At 46.0% G+C, this 20,226-nt stretch overlaps 1 protein-coding gene across 3 annotated transcripts in view; it reads right to left on the minus strand.

Moving 5' to 3' along the window:
• The window catches only part of LOC147706814 (uncharacterized), a 160,257-nt gene that overhangs the window by 128,103 nt on the left and 11,928 nt on the right, over positions 1-20,226 (minus strand). For 2 of the 3 annotated variants that reach the window (XM_086925941.1, XM_086925940.1), the window contains exon 3: positions 6,216-6,317. The exons of the other annotated variant lie outside the window; for it this stretch is intronic. In XM_086925941.1, coding sequence (XP_086782067.1) covers positions 6,216-6,317 — 102 coding nt within the window. The remainder of the gene's footprint in view (positions 1-6,215; positions 6,318-20,226) is intronic. 3 annotated transcript variants of the gene reach the window in all.

Raw genomic sequence — 20,226 nt, forward strand, 5'->3', positions numbered from 1 at the left:
AAGGAGTTGTAGTCGCCCAGTTTTTAAAGCTGTACTAGGACGGGCCCCAGGACTGAGGAAAGCTACTGCAGTCTCCACAGCGGAGATCCAGTCGCCCCTGCTTGCCTTGTGCTCTCCCACATGGGGTACAACACTGGGTAAAGAAGTATTGGGAGAAACTGCCTGTTTTTCTGACAGCTTCTTAAGCAAGGGCCAAGACGCAAGCTTCTCACCAGAACTGGACCCTTTTGTTTAGGTAACAAATCACCCTGGAGTGGCCAATCCGGACAAGCATGTGTCTATAATTACAAGAAAGAAGCATTTCAGTGCCAGGCTGGTCCCCGACTGTAGATCCTGAAGGCGAGTGTAAGGGCTCACCTCAGGAGTGCATGGTATAAGGTTGCACCCTATCCAGGTTCCCGTACTCAGCTGCCCCCCAGAAAACATGGCAGATCCAAACTCTTGTACTACTATTATGTTATGTTACGAATCACCCCGAGAGGGGTATTTCGGTGCAACAACAGGTCATAGGCAAGAGGAGGCAGCTAAGTTAGAACAGTGCTGTCTTAAGTGCTTTCCTGAACAGAAAGTGATCAGAGCATGTTCGAATATGAAGCGTCAGCTCGTTCCAATAGAGAGGGGCTAGGTAAGAGAATGACCTGCCCAGATCGGGACTTACTGACCCATGGAACAGTGAGCAGAGCTTTATCACTGGACCTGAGGAGTCAAGAAGGGCGATAGTAAGCAAGCTTCGAAGCTAGGTGGGGCAGCAATTTATTAAAATAATTCTCTTCTGGATAGGTAGCTAATGCAGGGAATGCAGGAGGGGAGCAGATTCAGTCCCTGATGGAAGATTGCAAATGAGACGTGCTGCAGTGTTCTGCACAACTTGTTAACAACATCTCATTTGCCGAGGACTTCAGAGCTTTCCCATAGTCCAGTCGGCTACCAAAAAGAGCCTGAACTAAAGTTTTCGTCACTGTGAGGGGGAGGAATAGGAAGGCTCTTCTCAACAAGCGCATGGTTTGAAAACAGGAGCCTGTGATGGACCTCACCTGTTCTTTCATGGTAAGAGGTTGGTCAAGACTGACTCCCAAGAACTTGACAACCTATTTAGATGTTGGATCTGTGCCAAGTTCATAGGTTTGCCAATCAGATGCCCATAACTGTTGGGCCTTGCCAAACAGCATAATCTCTGTTTTTCCGGCGTTCGACTAGAGACAGTTCTCCATCATCCAGGCAGCAATTACTATCATCCCAGCGGAAAAACATTCTTTCATTTTGCCCAAATCTTTGTCAAAGGAGATTATAAGCGGTGTATCGTCCACGTACAATATTATTTCGAAACCAAAGGCTTTTACGGTCTTGGCAAGGGAAGCAATATATATGTTAAAAAGATAGTGGCTGAGACAAGTGCCCTGGGGCACGCCCTTGGCTAGCATCATGGTGCAAGTCTTATAAGAACCAGAGTGATGGTTTGGGTTCTCTTGGAGAGGTAATCACCATGCCAATGTAGTGCTGTCCCATGAATTCCAATCTCCTGCAGCCTGTGAAGGAGCCTAGGACGAGTCACAGAATCAAACACTGCGGACAAGTCCAGCAGCACAAGCGTGGATGGTAACTTAGTGTTGGACTTGGCCCTTTTTGGCAGGTTCACCCCTGAACTTTTTGCCTTAAGCTCTGACATGGTGTTAGTGGTTTTAGGCCTCCAGGCACTTTAGCACTGTGGCCCAGGGTAAAGTGCGTCCGCTCTCTATACATGGCCTCCGGGATAAGCCTGACTGGTCGTGACAAGCTACCAAGGGGGTGAGCAGGGGTTACCTTTGACGTGTAACTCCCTTGCCCTGACTAGAGTGGTGGTCTCTGCCTAGCTTTGGGGCAAGCCTTAGAGAACCAGAGATCCCATTTCTAACACTTAGCATCAAGAGAGTGCCTAATATGGTCAGTGACTGCTACCAATGGTGCCCCTGTGCTGTGTGATGGCCTAAAGCCCAGATTGGGACCTGTCCAGAATCTTATTAACTTACTGTCGTATTTTAGTTTTGTTTAGCTCATACTTCTCAGCACTTCTTGCTTTAGACTTTCCATTTGCCTCTTCGTAATGTTGTGCATTCCATTCTGGAATCCTACTTGAATGTAACCTAAGAGGTGTGGAATAGTCCTTCCAGGCACTTGCCCAGCAGGGACAGCAGCAGGATTGTATGATAGTGTTGAGATTGGTCAGAACCAAGCAGGCTTTTTCTTTTCCTTGAATCAGCATGACCGGACCCGCCTTCCATGTTGAAGAGGCACTGATGGCAGTCCCACGGTTTTTTTGCCACAAGTTACTGCTTTAAGTTAAAGAGGAGAAGAAGAGTTTTTAAGGCATAGGCTCCCTTGGTAAATCTTCTGCCACTTATTCTTTAGATTGATCTCCCTGATCCAAGCGGTCGCTGAGCCCACTCACTCAAAAGGTGCCACGCTAGACTGGCTCATTTCTAAACTAAATACTATTGAATCGATCTCGATTACCCCTTGTGACTGGTCAGACCATCACATTATCACCTTCCAAATCCCTTCCTGTAACAAGAAAATCCTCCCACAACAAATTAAACCTAAACAATGGATAAGAGACACAAGGAACATCAACTGGAACAAGCTTGCCTCCGAATGTGAGAAGGCTTATATCCCCCCTAATAACATAAGAGACGTCAATGCCCTCAATGATCACTATAACTCCACGATGACCAAAATATTCGACCAAGCCGCACCGCCAAAACTCAAAAGAATTCCTGACAAGGATAAAAACCCATGGTTCAGAGAAGCCCTGAATGAGGAGAGACACAAACTCAGATCAACTGAACAGAAATGGAGGCAACACCCCTTCCACCCCCCCGCTGAAACTACTCCGAAAAGCAAGAAAAGCATTCTAAAATCAAAAAAATACTTCTTCAAATCAGAACTAGAGAATGCTAAAAATAGACCAAAAAAACTCTTCGAAATTCTAAATCAACAATCAAACAAATTGGCTAAATCTTTACTCCTAACATCAACCTCACAGCTAAGTAGTGACGAATTTTCCACATTCTTCACAGCAAAAATGAATTCCCTCGAACTTGAACTCAATATGGCAGCAAGCAACGTAAACACCCCAAAGATCAGTCAAACCACTAACCTGGTACTACTTAAGCGATATCTACCCAAAAATAACTCTCACTAGTCCAACTTCAAATGTTATGATATCAATGATCTCACCAAAATTCTAGCAACCACTAAACTCAACAACCACTATAATAACCCTGTCCCAGCAAAGTGCCGACCCCACATCTATCATATCATATCCCCTCTCTGGACCAAGATCAATAATGCCTCGCTATCACAGGTCACATCCCGGACTGCCTAAAATCTGGTCAAGTTACGCCTATCCTAAAAAAAACGACAGCTAGCAACTCTGACCCAAACAACTTCCGACCCATAACCAACATTCCCATGCTAGCAAAGGTCTTGGAAAAATGTGTTCAGTAACAACTGAATTTACACATCAGAAACTTCAATTTATTGAACATCTACCAATCGGGCTTTAGACCTGACCGTAGCACTGAAACCGCCATCCTACATATAGTATACGACGCTCTATTAGCTCTTGACCGCAATGAAACATGCTTGCTAGACTAGAGGACAGGATGGGCTTCTCTGGCACAGTCCTTCTAAGGTTCAAATCCTTTCTGGAAAATAGAACACAATCGTTCATGACCAACAAGATCCTTTCTCCTTCTTCACCTAACCTACTAGGAGTGCCACAAGGCTCTATCTGGTCACCCACACTATTCAACTTATATGTCGAACTACTAACTGATCTACTACAGCAGGCGAGCATCTCCTCCGCATGTACTCGGACGACACCCAACTTTACATTAAAATCACCTAACATGAAGAGATAAAGTTAATGAATCTAGCCCTCGAAAAAGACGTACAGTAGCTAACATTCAACTTCCTCAAGCTAAACTCACAAAACACTAAATTTCTTTTAATCTCCCCCCCAATAACTCACAAGAAATAAAGGAATGGACCAAAATGATCACTGCTCTGAATTGCACGCCAACCTTGGTAGACTCCACAATATCACTTGGAATCACTCTGGATAAGAACCTTAACATGCAAGCGCACATTAACTTGATGGCTAAAAATGCCCGCTTTCACCTCAACTATCGGAGAAAAATGAAGCCATTTATCGAGATCCCCGACCTCAAATCTGCAGTTCAGGCCTGGCCATTTCAAGGCTGGAGTAAGGGTGTTTCACCCTCTCAGGGCTTCCCAAAATCTCTACCGCACCCCTAAATGCCTGTCTCAACGTCGCAGCAAGACTAATTACAGGATCAAGGAAATTTGACCACATATCGCCAAACCTGACGGCACTCAACTGGCTACCCTATGAAGCTCGTATTCACTTAAAGATGGCTTGCATTACTCACAAGGCGCTACACCACAACACCCCACAGTTCCTAGCCCAAAAACTCACACCATCTTGAGGAAACAGACATTCTAGGAGCACAGATAATCTACTCCTGAAACCCGCAAGGTTCAACAAAACTAAAACCTCCAACAGAGCATTTTCGGGAATGGCGCCAATAATTTGGACCTCTCTTCCCCTATTCATCAGAAAAATCGCCTCTACGCCCCTCTTCAAAAAAGAAGCAAAAGCTTTCCTGATGAGCGAATTCCTCCTGTAAAATCCGCATAAACACCATGCCAGCTTCAACTTCTAATTCATCTATACTCTTCCTCTTATGACATCTAGAAGATAAGACTTGCACAAGCTCCAATTGACTCCTTATCGTTGAGCGGTTATCTACCCTACCTTTATCCCCTTAACTTTATTATGTTTTTTTATGTCTTATTTTCCGTTGTTACTGTTGGTTTTATTGTTATCAAATGTACTTTTCATTCCTTGCTCACTTTGTAAAGCGCTCTGTTACCCTACACTTGGGTCTGGTTCGCGCTATAGAAAACTTAAAATAAAAATAAATAAGGAACAGATAGTAGGGGCAGGCTGCTTGAAGACAGCAGCAGAGATCTTGGGAGGATAGATATCTAATGGAGAACCTGATTTGGTTGATGCAAGCGCCTTCTGAAATTCCTCCAAAGAAAAAGCTTTGCACTTCCCTAAGCTTGTGGCACTGCCAGAGGAGGGTCAAATGAAATTAATCTCCTCAGGAGGGGTAGGGAAATATTGGTAAATATATTTGATTTTGTCTTCAAACTGGCTGAGCAGCGAATCACAGAGTGCTTGCGACGCTTGCATTTCTTGAGAGAAGGCTCCAGGGTTTATGGAATCATTAGGTACTTTAAATAGGACTTTGGACAAATGTTGGGCCTGGAAGATCTGGTTGGAGATGAAGGTTTTCTGAGTTGTTTTTGTGTTGCGATGATACAGTGTTAAAGCGGCTCTGTAAGCCTCCTCACCACTTGAATTGTTGGTTCATCGCCACCGTCTTCTGAATTTTTTACAAGACGCTTTCTCTGTCCTTAGGTCTGGTGTGTACCAAAGCCCATGAGACCCCAGTTTGGAATTGGTACACAATTTAAGAGGGTCAATCTTGTCAAGAGCCGAGTTTAAAGCTCTATGATAATCTAAGAGCACTTGATTGACATCAGAATCTGCTGGTGTTACATATACTCAAACTCCTCAGCGAAAGAGTCCGGAGTAATTTTCCGGTGGTGTCTGGATACATTTTTATGGGTTTGGACATTTTATCAATCATACTTAGCTTAGGAAACCTGAACCAGATAAGTGAGTCTTCTCTTCAGAGTAAAGGCTGGGGTTGTTCACAAGTTAGAGAGCTGGAATCAGTAAAGATTAAGTCTAATGTGTGCCCTGCAGCATGAGTTGGTACATTAACTATTTGGTGCAGGCCAAATGTCGCTCGATCCGAAAGAGCTGACTTGCCTCCATATTAGCGGAGTCTTCCACATGGTAATTTTAAATATCTCAGCAAAAGAAACAGATTTGATCCCGTTTTTTCTACCTTGTTTTGCATCACGCCTAAGTGTCCCCTTAATGCTAGTGCATCTCAATCTGTTATAAAAGTGCTTTGGTGAAGGGTCCACAAGCACTGCATGTACAGGCTACACAAACAGATAGGAGTTGTCTTGCCTTCTGGCTAAAAGACAGCTTCAAAAAGCCCAGACAAAGAACTATTTGCACATGTCCGAGGCCAATCATGCCTAACTAGGTTACACACAACATGGGAACTTACCAGCTCTGCAATCTAGTGTCTGCAGCACTCGCCGATCGCAGAGATCCGTCCCTTGTTCAGCCTTAATCCTGATGAGGACGTCCGAGTTGATAATGGCATGGCCTTTCACAAGAGAAGAAAACACTCAGGATTAGACCATGTGCTCAGCACAGATCCAATGGACACACCATGCAGGAACACACCATGGTCCTATGGACACACCATGCAGGAACAAACAAAATGGTCCTATGGACACACCATGCAGGAACACACACAATGGTCCTATGGACACACCATGCAGGAACACACCATGGTCCTATGGACACACCAAGCAGTAGCTAACACAATGATCCTATGGACACACCATGCAGGAACACACACAATGGCCCTATGGACACACCATGCAGGAACAAACAAAATTGTCCTATGGACACACCATGCAGGAACAAACAAAATGGTCCTATGGACACACCATGCAGGAACACACACCATGGTCCTATGGACACACCATGCAGGAACACACACAATGGTCCTATGGACACACCATGCACTAACAAACACAGTGGTCCTGTGGACACACCATGCAGGAACACATACAATGGTCCTATGGACACACCATGCAGGAACACACACAATGGTCCTATGGACACACCATGCAGGAACACACAATGGTCCTATTGACACACCATACAGGAACAAACAATGGTCCTATGGACACACCAAGCAGTAACAAACACAATGGTCCTATGGACACACCATCCAGGGACACACACAATGGTCCTATGGACACACCATGCAGGAACACACAATGGTCCTATTGACACACCATACAGGAACAAACAATGGTCCTATGGACACACCAAGCAGTAACAAACACAATGGTCCTATGGACACACCATGCAGGAACACACAATGGTCCTTTGGACACACCATGCAGGAACAAACAATGGTCCTATGGACACACCAAGCAGGAACACAGACAATGCTCCTATGGACACACCATGCAGGAAGAAAAAAATAGTCCAATGGACACACCATGCAGGAACACACACAATGGTCCTATGGACACACCATGCAGGAACACACATAATGGTCCTGTGGACACACCATGCAGGAAGAAACAATAGTCCTATGGACACACCATGCAGGAACACACACAATTGTCCTATGGACACACCATGCAGGAACAAACACACTGGTCCTATTGACACACCATGCAGGAACACACACAATGGTCCTATGGACACACCATGCAGGAACACAGACAATGCTCCTATGGACACACCATGCAGGAACGCAGACAATGCTCCTATGGACACACCATGCAGGAACACACAATGGTCCTGTGGACACACCATGCAGGAAGACACACATTGGTCCTATGGACACACCATGCAGTAACAAACACAATGGTCCTATGGACACACCATGCAGGAACACACACAATATTCCTATGGACACACCATGCAGGAACACACACACACATATATATATATATATATATATATATATTGTAAGAACACAGTGAGTAGAGCGGCTTCAGAGCCCTGTGCTACAGCTTTGCAGAGTATTTTGCGTACTTACTCTGAGACGTGTATTCCTGCAACAACTACCAGAGTCTACGTTCAACCACTTCTGCTCTTCTGCCAACTTCTTTCCCATTTTATATCACTGAATCTTCAGAGTTTGGCCTATTTTGCCTCAATAAACAATGACTTTCTACATACCAGCGAATTCAAATTCTTTTTCAACACAACTCCAAAGTAGCACAGCCAAGCAAACAAAGAAATGCCACCCTCAGACTGTTTCATGGCGCCACCTTCTACTCTCAGCGAGACAATGCAGTCTATCTCTGCTGAGAACAAAAGTATATATTCACACTTTTTCAATTTAAAAAAGCCCTCTTCACATTAAGTACATCTTAATAAGTCCCCTCTTCCTTGATTTCACATGTTAAGGAGTACAACTTAATATTTAAACAAACAGCACATAAAGGGTGAAAGCACAACCCTAGATTTTGTGCATCTGCTTGGAACCTACCTACATAACATCAAAGAAACCACCTTGTTTGCCGGACTACTCCTACGAGGACGCATTCGTTTTCTGATTCCCACCCGCCCTTCACCTCAACACATTACTCGACAGGCATCCGCTGATCAGCTGGCAACACTCTTTGTACTAAAACTACCATTACTATATATATATTAGCAGGCGCTAGTGCAAGGGGTGATAGATAGTATGGGTTTTCATCAAAGCAACGATGGGACACCAAGAAAGTAGCCTTCAGTACACAGAGCACTGTGGTCCAATCAATCAATCACTCAAACAGGATTTATAGAGCACTGCTATTCACCAGCGAGGGTATCCAGGCGCTGATAGCCCTGCGGCTCGGGTGGAACTGGTTAAGCAGCCAGGTCTTGCGTGCCTTTCTGAAATCCTGAAGACAGAGTGAGGTCCGGAGGTGCAGGGGGAGGTGATTCCAGGACGGCGAGGTAGGAGAAGGAGCGTCCTCCACTGTTGCGGCAGCTGATGCGGGCGTGTGTGCGAGGGAGAGGGACGTGGAGCGCAGGTGTCTGGAGGGTTGGTGGAAGTTCAGGCGTTGGTTGAAATATTCTGGTCCTTGATCATGCAGCGCTCTATAGTCGTGGGTCAGCATCTTGAATTGACATCTCTCGTGGACGGAGAGTCAATGGAGTTTCTTGAAGTGCGGGTGATGTGGGTCCAATTAGGGAGGTCGAGGTGAGTCTGGCCGCTGAGTTCTGTAGGGTCTGCAGTCTCTTCAGAAGGTGGCTGGTAATTACTAGGTAGAGTGTGTTGCAGTAGTCCAAGCAGCTAGGGACAAGCGTTTGAGTGACGGTATGTTTGGTGCATTGGGCTAAGGGATGAACCTTGAGGGATGCTGCAGAGGATGTTCTTGGGTTCCAAGGTGAAAGATGGCAGGTGGTTTCTCCGGGTTCTACCAGGAGGAAGGATGCGATCCATTTGACGGGTTCCTCTTGACTTCCAATTCGATGAAGCCTCTTCATCAGGGTTCCGTGGGACATGGTGACAAGAGCTGCTGATTGGTCAAGGAGGATCAGGTTTAGGAGGGTTCTGATGTCATCCGTGGCTGCAATCAGAATGGTTTTGCTGCTGTTGTTCATATGGAATGCTGATTGGGATGAGTCCAGAAGATCATTGTTCTCTAGATATTCCGTAAGTTGCGTTTGATTGCGTTTTCGAGGACTTTGGCAGGAAAAGGGAGCAGAGAGATGAGATTGTAGTTCTTCAGCCCGTTGGGGTCGATGGACGTTTTTTTTGAGGAGGGGCCCGACTTCAGCAGGATTCCATTCTTCTGGGAAGGTGGCCGAGGTGATGGATATGTTCAAGATGCCGGTGAGCTCATTGCTGATTGTCCTGATTCAGATGTTGAACGTGTGGTGGGGACAAAGGTGCGTGGGTGCTCCTGAGTGGACAGAGTGCATGATGGCTGTGGTGCTCTGTGCGGAAAGCTGGGCCCACACAATGGTCCGGTGGTTGGAGTTTGCATCTGAGGGAGCGTGGAGGCGGAGGATGTCAGAGGTGACGGGTTGGCGTTCAAAGTGTTTGTAGAGGGTGGAGATCTTGTCGTGGAAGAAGTCTGCCAGGGTGTCACAGAGTTCTTGGGAAGGGGTGAGGATGTTTTCGGTGGCTGAGGGGTTGGAGAACTCCTTAATTATGCTGAACAGTTCTTTGCTGTGTTTGGGGCTGGCTTCGATGTGGTCGGCTAGGACATTCTTTTTCGTCTCTTTCAGGAGTTGGTGGTAGTGGCTGAGCGGTGTATTGAAGTAGGTGCAGTCTGTGGGCCTCTTGCTGGGGAGCCATTTTCTTTCTAGTTGCTTGCAGTTGTGTTTCGTTGTTCTCAGTTCCAAGGTGTACCAACTGACATGTTTGGTGGATCTTTGAGTTTGGTGGGTTTGATTTGAGCGACTGTCGGCGCAGTTGGTGATCCAGGCGGTGAAGTTCTTGACGGCCTGATCAAGATTGGTTGTGGGGTCAGGGTGGGAGGTGTTGAGGGTGTCAGTCCATTGGCCTATTGGCCTTCAGATACTTTGTTCCAGCTGGGGTGTGCGGTGCAGAGCACTTGGTGTCTGTGCTGGCTGCTCCCGTGACGGTGAATTGTAAGATTGAGTGGTCTGTCCAGGTGACTTCGGTGACATGACTGTACTTGACTCTGTCCCGGATTGTGAAAATAAAGTTGAGCATTCGTCCTGCCTTGTGTGCAGGGCTGGTGACTAGGTGGGAGAGGTCGATGTTGTTCATGCTTTTGAGGAGGTTGGTTTTGTGGGCGTAGTTAGGGTCGTCGAGGTGGAAATTGAGACCACTGGGGAAGATGTAGTGTTCGGTGTCGATGGCTTGTGGTGCAATGAATTCTGCGATGGTGTTGCAGAAGCTGGGGTGCGGACCTGGAGGTCTGTAGGTGAGCGTGCCTCTGATCGTGGTTTTGCGGTCTGTTTGAGTAGGAAGTTGAGGTGTTCCATCAACAGGGGGTGTTGTATGCTGTGGTGGTGAAGTGGATGTTTTCTTTCCCGATTATGGCGATTCGACCTCTGCGTTCGCTGATGCAGTCTCGGTGTGCTGTGCTGTATCTGTTGGGCGTGACCATGGCAATGTGGAGTGTGAATGCAGTGTTGACCAAGGTCTTGGTGAGGAAGGCGACGTTGGGCGTAAGGGAAGATGGTGTTGAGATCTCAGTGGCATGTTTGCAGAGTGATCAGGCGCTGGGCAGGAAACAGTGGAGTTGTCCAGGTGCAAATGTGGTTGGAATGGGTATTTCTTCCACTGCTTGAATCCTTAGTCTTCATTTCAAGTTCAAAGATTGTCCCTGCTCCTGAAATGCATCTTCTTATGATGTGTAAAGTCTGCACTAAGAGTCAGCCTTTCATCACTCAGCTCCTTCTTTTTCCCTTCAGGGGTGTTGCTAACGGTGGTGCAGCAAGTGCAATGGCACCAGGGCCCGGGAGGAGAGGGCCCAACAAGCCTTCTACTACCACCATTTGCTTTACTTGTTGCCTTCTCAGACTGGGTTTGAGAGCACCGGCCTGGGACTTGACCTCAGGGAGGGGATAAGAAGGCCAGAGGCAATGCTCACAGAAATTGAGGGGCATAGGGGTGGTTCTACAGCAAGGATCAATGCATGGACCTGACTGGTGCTCATCAAGGGTGGGACTGCAGGGGGAGGTATCTGCTCAAACCTGCACAAGGGTGTCAGGGCCAAGGCCCACATCAGCCTGGGCCTAGTCTTTGGGGAAGGGATGGGATGGGCAGGTCAGAGGCACTGCTCACGGACATCGGGGTGGGGGGGCTCCACAGCGTAGGATCTCATGCAACTCAAGGGTGGGACTGCAGGGCCAGCTCTGCTCACACTGGCACAAGGGTGTCAGAGCCAAGGCCATACCAGCCTGTGCACCTCGATACATGTTATCTGGTCTGCGTCACTGCAGTGAGGGGGTACATGCAGTGAACCGATGCCCCGCGACAGCCTCAAACCTAACGGCTCTGCTGTCTTGACCCAGTCACTCGTAATCCACAAGTTACTTGCCAAGTTCGTTCCTGAATCGAGCACCAGGTCAGTAGCCAAGGACTATGCATGTGCCACAAGCGCCATGGCCCGTAAAGGAGAGGCCATGCCTCATCTCTCTCTGGGGTGTGATCTGCAGGCATCTCTGTTAACCAGGAAACGTGTGCTAGACAGGGCTGCGGCTGACACCGTTCGCCCATTCAGGTGGCTTCATGGGAGCTCTGCCTCCAGATTTTGGCGGGTCTGATACCGGAAGGGCAGGGATGTGGCAGGTCCCTGGATGCCCTCTGTGACATCCCATCAAAGCATGATGGAAGACTGTCCCTTCCTTGCAGTCTCATTTCTGTAAGTGTCGTGCTGAGGAAAGCAGCCTTCCCACAGGTTTGCACATCCTTCTGTGGGAGTCTGTGCATTTTGTGAAGCCCTTGGTTTTAACTTGTTTGTGCAAAAACGTTGTTTATAATAAATTTCTACTAAATGGTACTATGGAGGCAAGTCAGCTCATTGCGGATCTTGCCACTCTGGGCCTGCACCAAAGAGTCGATGGACCCACTCATGCTGCACTGAATCTTTACTAAAGCCATCTCTCGAACTTGTGAAGCATGTTTTGGCATGAAAGCTGTCAGCCCGCATACCCGGCTGATAATCTTACCTCTAACCACCAGTGAGGTATGTGAGGGGTGAGCTCCCCTCTACTAAGGGACTGCAGGGCCCCGGGGTCTATTTTCTGTGCTTGCAATGGGGCCCCTGGCAGCCATAACCTCCTAGTACCACCAAGGATTGTGTCCAGGCTAGTGTGTGCGGCTGACTCAGTATGGGATGCACTTATATGCTCTGAAGGACACATCTCATGAATGACCACGCGCCCTGCTCATGGTCACTGAAAGCAAGCCCTTTCCCTGCCTGCTTGAGCTGCAAACATTAGGATCCCTCATTGGTTTGGGTGACACAAAGGGAGACTTTTGCAGCTTTGCTTCACTGTACATATCTATTTCTCTTGAAGTCCACTACAGTCCTCTAAGGCACAAGCCGTATATGTAGGGTGACAAACATTTTAAAGCCAAAAACCGTAACATTTCACAAAAATAAAAAAAGGACTAGAATGTTACTCTATGTTAAGTGCAGAGAATGACAGCGCTCCTCAGCAGAAAGGCTCAGAAGAGGCAGTAAGAACATATATCAAATGCATTTTAAAGCCAGGAGCAGGCATGTTCATTAAATTGCTTTCTTAATACAGGTGCTAACTATCCCTGATTTAGAAAACATAAAAAAGGCATCTCCCACCGTTTTCAGTCAACCCTCTCTAGAAACCGGGACATGAGATACATTTCCCCGAAATCTGCCGGGATAGCTGGTGAAAAACTGGGACTGTCCCGGCAAATCCAGGACTCTGGTCACCCTTTGTATGTTTAGGTTAGATGGGCGTCTGTGGTGCGCAGCCATCATGGGGTGCAGAATTCCTATCAGCGGAGACTGGACAAGGAGACCCAACCCCATAGGCGCCAACTACAGACAGACAGACCATGTGGGTCTGTGGAAGAGGATGGCCTGCAACGGAGACAAGATTTGTATTTGTAGTTCAAAGCCTGTACTATCGGGAGAACATGCATCGAACTGTAAACTATGCTTGCATTACGCACTGCGGTTTCAGAGTTTTTTAAAAAGTGTGTGCTTGTAAAATGTAACAATCTGAGGCTACTTATAATTAAGGCTTCCAGTGTTCAGTGTTTACTGATTTTTACAGATAGAAAACAATGTGTTTCCTTTCTGTATTTATTTTTAAAAGAGAAAAAAATAAAGAAAATAATGCTTCTTGTGAGTCCTTCATGAATTCCAGGCCCAGAGCAGATAAAGACCATGGAGAGTGAAACAAGCACTGGCGTTGCCAATAGGTCTCGCAGCAGGAAAGTTGGAGCTATTTCAATTGCAAAAAACAATGCCTTTTATTTTTGTTTTCATTTTAAAAACATAAAGGGCTTTGTCATTTACAAAACCAATGGCTCCAACTTTCCTACTGCGAGAACTATTGGCAACGCCAGTGCTTGTTTTCTTAGACTGTCCTGTGTCACCTGTCAGTCCCATAACGCTGTAAAATGGATCAAGATCACTCCCACTGCTCACACCTCCTTCAAGCTGATTTGTGCATTTGCAGATGGACTTTATCCTGATACCAAGGTGTGCTTCATACTTCTATGTATAAATGCCAGAAAGCAGGCAACCATAGTATATTTATGGGCAGAAGTGAGCAAGTCTGACATTGGTGTAGAGGCAAACCATTTCGAATTACTCCCTCGTAAATATCGTCTTCCCACTGGTATGGTGTTTCAGAGATGCATACATCAAGAAGGGTAGGCACTTTTCTTTTGCGGAATGGGGGCTTATCCACGACTACCTCACTCAAGAGTGGCATGGGTCGGGTCTGCTACACTGGCTACATTGTCCTTGCTATACTGCTGTGCATCCTCTCCAAAGGCAAACTCTCTGAAATGAACAGATTCTTCTAACTTTGTTTCCCAACTACGGTGCAGGCCAGGCCATATGAGAGACTAGGCTCATTGCTGAAATACTGGAAGAAGTAACCCCTGCCATGGCCAATTACTTAGGTTGGATAAAAGATAAGTTAGATGGCAGATGAGTGTGCTCTTGCAAAATAGACTGGCTCTTGACAGTCGAAAGGAGGGGCTGAGCGTTAGCATGTACACACGTCCTTAACACCTGACTTAAGATGCATGAACAGATAAAAGGTGCTACTACTGCAGAGTTAAGATTTCTTTTCACCCTGCGGTTGAGGGCAAACATGAAGAGCCCGATATGGACCCCTTTCAGCAGTTGCTGTTTAGAACTGTCGGTACTGAGCACCGGCTGGACCCGGCCCATTTAACACCCTGCAGCTATCACTCTGCTGCTTCGGTGGGCGATCTTCTGTTTCTGAGTGCCCAGTAGAAGCCTCACTCCTTGCACCCCCAGCTCCCACACCTGCCTGCTGTTTGCCAGGCGAACTCTAGCTAATGTAGACTGCAAACCTTCAGCCATTGTGCTGTTGAGCTGTGTGTGAACAGTGTGGCATGATGTGCGGGGGAAGACGCAGACAGGGAGCGCTCTTGGCACTGTTCAGCATGGATAAAAGACGCGTCCATGATGAATGTAGGAATTAGAAGCTGGACTTATTTTATAAGCTGATGCTCCCGCCGAAACGTGGGACCCAACCACTCTCCTCACATAGGACATGTTCTGTCTTTTTCTCTTCCACACGAGGCTGTGCCTTGAAACAAACTCAGCATTTTGTTTATGCTGATATGAAAGGGGAGGTAAATACTCGAATTGTGCTGCAGTACAGTTTATGTATTCACGGGCTGTGTTTGCGGGGAGAGAGAGGGGAGGTGCTGGTGTGGGAGGAGTGCTGCTACGGCCTGGGGGAAGCTGGCTGGGGAGGGGGAGGATAAATGAAAGTAAAGGCTGTGTTGGGTGAGAAAGTAGGGGGAAATGACGCCCTCCTGTATCAGGAAGCAGCAATATAAACACAAGGATGTGCCTTGAAACAAAGTCAGCATTTTGTTTACGCTGATATGAAAGGGGAGGTAAATACTCGAATTGGAAATAATTGACTGCAGAACTGACCACATTCCCACAAGAAACTGTTCCACGTGGAACAACCCTTTTAACTTGAAAGCATCTCCGTTCCTTCAACAGAAACGAGAGCGAGAAAGGATTTGCTAAAGTGTGCTAAGGGCGTCGCGACATTCCCGAAGGCTGCGGGCGGGTGTATTTATATCAGGGGCAAGAGAGAAATGAGGCCGAGCGGTACCCTAGAGGTGTGAGTAAAGAAATAGCGGGGGCACAGGTATCAGACGGGGTTCGTGGAGGGGCAGACACGAGAGGGTATGTGACAAACGGGCAGGTAACAAAGAGCACGAGAAGGAAGGGGCAGATTTTAAAAGGGGAGCCGGAGAATGAACGACCAGAGGCACGAGATGGCAGCGAGTGTCACACTGGAGTGTAAGTGGTTGGAAGGGCAAATACAAAGGGTGAAAGGCTGGAAGAGACGGTGTGCAAAGGGCAGATGTCAGGACGTCGAAGAGGTTTGGAGTGGGACCCAAAGTCCGAGCAGACACTGAGGGGCACGGGATCGAAGCAGCGAGTGTTCCTTCTTTAAAGTTCTGGAAATGCCCTCAGTGATAAAACTAGTTGGGTTGGACTAGAAGAAACGTACAAAGCAAAACAAATGCAACAATACTTGTTAAACAAATTATAGACACCAAGTAACAGCAAGAAAGATACAGAAATTACAACAAGACGGAAGGAAGGCAAAGAAGGGGAGGGGGGAGGAGAAATGCGACACGGTGTGAAGCTGGCTGGGGAGAGCGGCCGGGAAACTGAAAGTATGGCCGGCCTGCGGCCGGCCATGAATAATTAGGGGAGGAGAAGCCCTTTGATGTGCTGCGGCCGGCCATGAATAATTAGTGGAGGAGAAGCCCTTTGATGTGCTGGGCTGGCCGTGAATGCGCGTGCTTGTTTGGTCACGTGATTCACGTGAACTTAAAGAAAACCGCAGGAACGAAGCACTTGGTTTGACGAGGATTTTCGAGACATGAATTCTCGCTCCGCTCAATGCGCTTGCGCGCATTGATAGGTCGCGAGACCTAAAAACAGGATGAGAGTTCCTTAAATACAGGAATCTGTCATCATATATTTGTATCTACTGTTAGTATGTAGCCGTGGCTATTGTGTTTTGTTGTATTCAGCTGCTTAATTTGCTGAAACGAGGCAGGCATTAAAGTACAAGTGCATGTTGAGCAGTTAGATATATGTGGAACTGTACAATTTTATGACTCCATTAATTCTCAAGATACATATAGATAAATGCCAATGAGATAGCTAACATATAGATATGGGTAGATACAGACAGGAATGTTAAAAAAAATAATAATATAAAACCGGGAGCCCTACTTATAATGGTCCCAGACGCTACCTGATTACAGAGAAGTCCCTGAGGAAGCCGGAAAGCAAGACTGGTGATTGCTTTCAATTTAAAATTTACACAAAAATGTGAAACTTGAAAAAAAAATTGTTTATCTACAGGGCAACGTTAGTTACCATTTGCTCAAGGTCTCATTTAGCAAAATGAGTTTATGAATGCAATGTTAAAAAATATAAACAATGGAGAATCTGTGAGAAGCCATTACAAGGAACAAGAGAATAAATCATGGGCTGAATTCCTAAAGGAAGTTAAGTTTTACCGGCTGGCATACGCCCTTGCATATGGTGCAGGTTTACACCTTCCATGCATTCTCAGGGTTTTACAGAAGAAGGCCTGGAACCCTAACTCTAACCAAACTTTTCTGAAGTCGATATTTGCATGAGGATATATACATGCGTACATTTGCATATGAAAACTTTTGCTGAGTGATTTCAAGTTCATGTTCCCTACACCCCCTTTTCCCCATCATGGCAAAAACTTTTACTCCCACCCTTTTCAGGAGTACATTTCCAGTCTTTTCCACTGTGGAAAGAGATTTCAGACGTGTTGCAAAATAGCCTTAAAGATGAATGTTTGTGGTTGTGCACAAGCTGACAGGGGGTTCCAAACCTGGAGCTCCCGCCTCCGGACTGATTCCAGCCATTGTATGTATTTATTTGTTATTTGTATAGCACAAACGTAGCCACAAAACACCATCGGAGCGCTGTACAAGGTGAAAGGGAAGCATACAGTAATGAGTGATGGGAAAGGTCTCTATTTATTGACTTGTGGCTGCCTAGTGACGTAGGGTTCTTTAAGAGGTGGATGTTTATGTTTAAGTTTATTTTTCTTGTAAAGCGCTTGAATACCGAGGTGTCTTGGCGCTGAAGTGAGAGGGTAGAGACACAGTGAGAATGCTTATGACCTATGCAGCTGTAAAAAACACAGGTTTTCAAATTGTTCCTGAAAAGCTGGAGATTCAGCTGACATCTCAGGTAGTTTGTTCCAGAGCGTAGTTGCACAGTGTGTTATAGCTCGACCGCCCCATCTAGCTCTTCTAAATTTTGCCGTTTTTATTTATCCTTGAGTAGCCGATCTAAGTGCTCGTGGGGGAACATAGGCTATAAAAAGCTTTTGAAGATCAGCTGCACTCCCCCCATTTACTGCTTTATATACCAAAGTTAGCGCTTTAAATTCAATACGTTGTTTAATAGGGAGCCAGTGTAGTGATCTGATTCCAGCTGATGTTGGTTGTCCTCTACGCAGCCCCAGAAGAAGTCTGGCAGCCGCGTTTTGCAAGGATTGCAGTTTTTGTAGTTGAAATTTATCAATACCCAGGAAAAATGCATTTGCTTAGGCCACCAGGTTTGAATCCAAATAGACTGACCTATTCCAAACTCCATCACCTCGGTCTTTTCTGTATTTATTTTTAAATAGTTCTGGCCCATCCATCTCATAATGTTAGTGAGGCAGGCATGAAACGTAACTGCAATGACTTCTGGATCATCGGTGATGGAGATGATAAGCTGAGAGTCATCAGCGTATGATACCAGTCCAAAACCGTGTTTTTTAACTAGACTAGCTAGGGGGCCAATGTACAAGTTAAAAAGGATTGGTGACAACGCAGATCCTTGAGGCACTCCACAGGGGAGATGAAAACTCTCAGACTGTATGCCATCCCAGAACACCTTTTGCTCCCTAGCCTCCAGAAAAGAGGACATTAGGGACAGGGCAGTCCCTTCAACCCCTGCATCCCTCAGCCGCTGCAGCAGAACCACATGGATCTTTAACTCTTTCCTAAATTGAAGCAGTCTTGGGGCGGATCTTATGAAAACAGGGGCGTGGGTTCAGACCCTGTGCTCACAGAGGCTACCGCCTTGTTTATTGTTCTTCTTTACACTACTTGGTCTGCAGTCGGAGGGTGTCCTGGCTGCAGAGTCTGTAGATTTGAGGAAAAGTGGCAAAATCAGAGTCATGTTCGAATCCAAACCTGGATATATTAGCGCCCTGCCCTAATCAGAGAGGGTCATAAACCTTAACATGGCATCAGATGGGGAGTCATCACAAAATATTTCAGCACAGTGAAGTAATATTTTCCAATGGGGATGAATGTAATTTGCATCAAATAATGTATTCACTTTGTTGTGGTGTAGTGTAGTGTACTGTTTCTCACTTTACAAAGAAGTACCTGGATTTATGATTGATAATAAGGGTAAGTGTGGCTGCACCTTGGGAACAACTTGTGACATCTTACATATATTTCTAGATTGTCCGAAGGTGGTAGACATACGAAAAGAACTGTTGTGCCCTATTTTTAAAAAGTGCAATTTAATAAATAGAGGCCAGGCAATAAACCTTTTAACAGAAATGAGTACCTTGGACATAGCCTGTGCCATGGGAAAGTTTATTCAAAAAGTTAAAGAATTCCTCAAAAGTGAATACAGCTGAAAGATTGTTTTATAGTTTTAGGTGATCTGTGTATATGTATTGTGGATAGGACAATTGCGTGTTTTCACTTGACATTTTTTATGATGTTTAAGAACTATAATTTGTATTAATGTAGTTTTAAAAACGTTTAAAGGCCATTGGTCTAAATAAACTTGCTTTGAACTTGAGAAGTACCTGGAGCATTTGTCAGATGCAAAAGAACAATGAGAACATCACCAATAAACCCCACCTCTAGCACAGACCATCCTCTCTTCAGCCTTCCTTCTACTCAAACTGTGGTCGCACTTGCTACTTCACGCGCAATCCACATTGGCGATAGCCCTTAAACAATATCACATTGGGCAATCCTGCCCTGAACCTTCTTTATTCGCCCATATCATTATTACGCCTTTGCAATCTTTGGTTGGCTCCTCCGAAGATGAAGTCTGCCAAAAGGGGGTGTCAGCAGAGATCTGATGCCATGAGTGATCTGCCATAATCTGCCACTTCACTGTTAGGCGTCAAAAGGGACAAGTAGATTTCTGAGTTGTTCCCTCACTTGGACAAGACCACCCCACTGCCATCTCTTGAGATCACCAGATATCACCTTCCAAGAAAGTTTGCCTTCAACTAGGTCTGAAAACCCAAATCAACCAATGGAGAAGAAACAGAGGTTCTAGAAAACTATTCCCTATGGGCCAGATGCATGAGGAAATAGTTTTGCGATTACCTATTTGAGAATCCTTGCCTTTCGCAATTAGGAAAGCGCAAAATGCCATGCATGAAAGTGTGCTGAACACTTTTTGCGATTCCTAGGGGTCGCAAATGACCTACTTCATGAATATTAATGAGGTAGGTCGCAATTTGAGACTCCCTAGGAATTGCAAATATTGCAGGGATGGTGGCCTGCTTGGGTCAGCAGACCACCAAGTTCATGATTGCTTTTAAATAAAGCAATCTTTTTTTTGTGAAGCAGCCCGCTTTCCTTAAAGGAAAACGGGCTGCTTTACAAAAATAAAAAGGAAACGTTTTCCTTTCATTTTTTATGACCAGCCACTGGTCCGTGGGACCACTGCCTGCTCTTAAAAAAAGCTTTTACAAACATTCAC

The sequence above is a fragment of the Lissotriton vulgaris genome, chromosome 6 (genome assembly GCF_964263255.1).
Source record: "Lissotriton vulgaris chromosome 6, aLisVul1.2, whole genome shotgun sequence".
Taxonomy (NCBI): Eukaryota; Metazoa; Chordata; class Amphibia; order Caudata; family Salamandridae; genus Lissotriton; species Lissotriton vulgaris.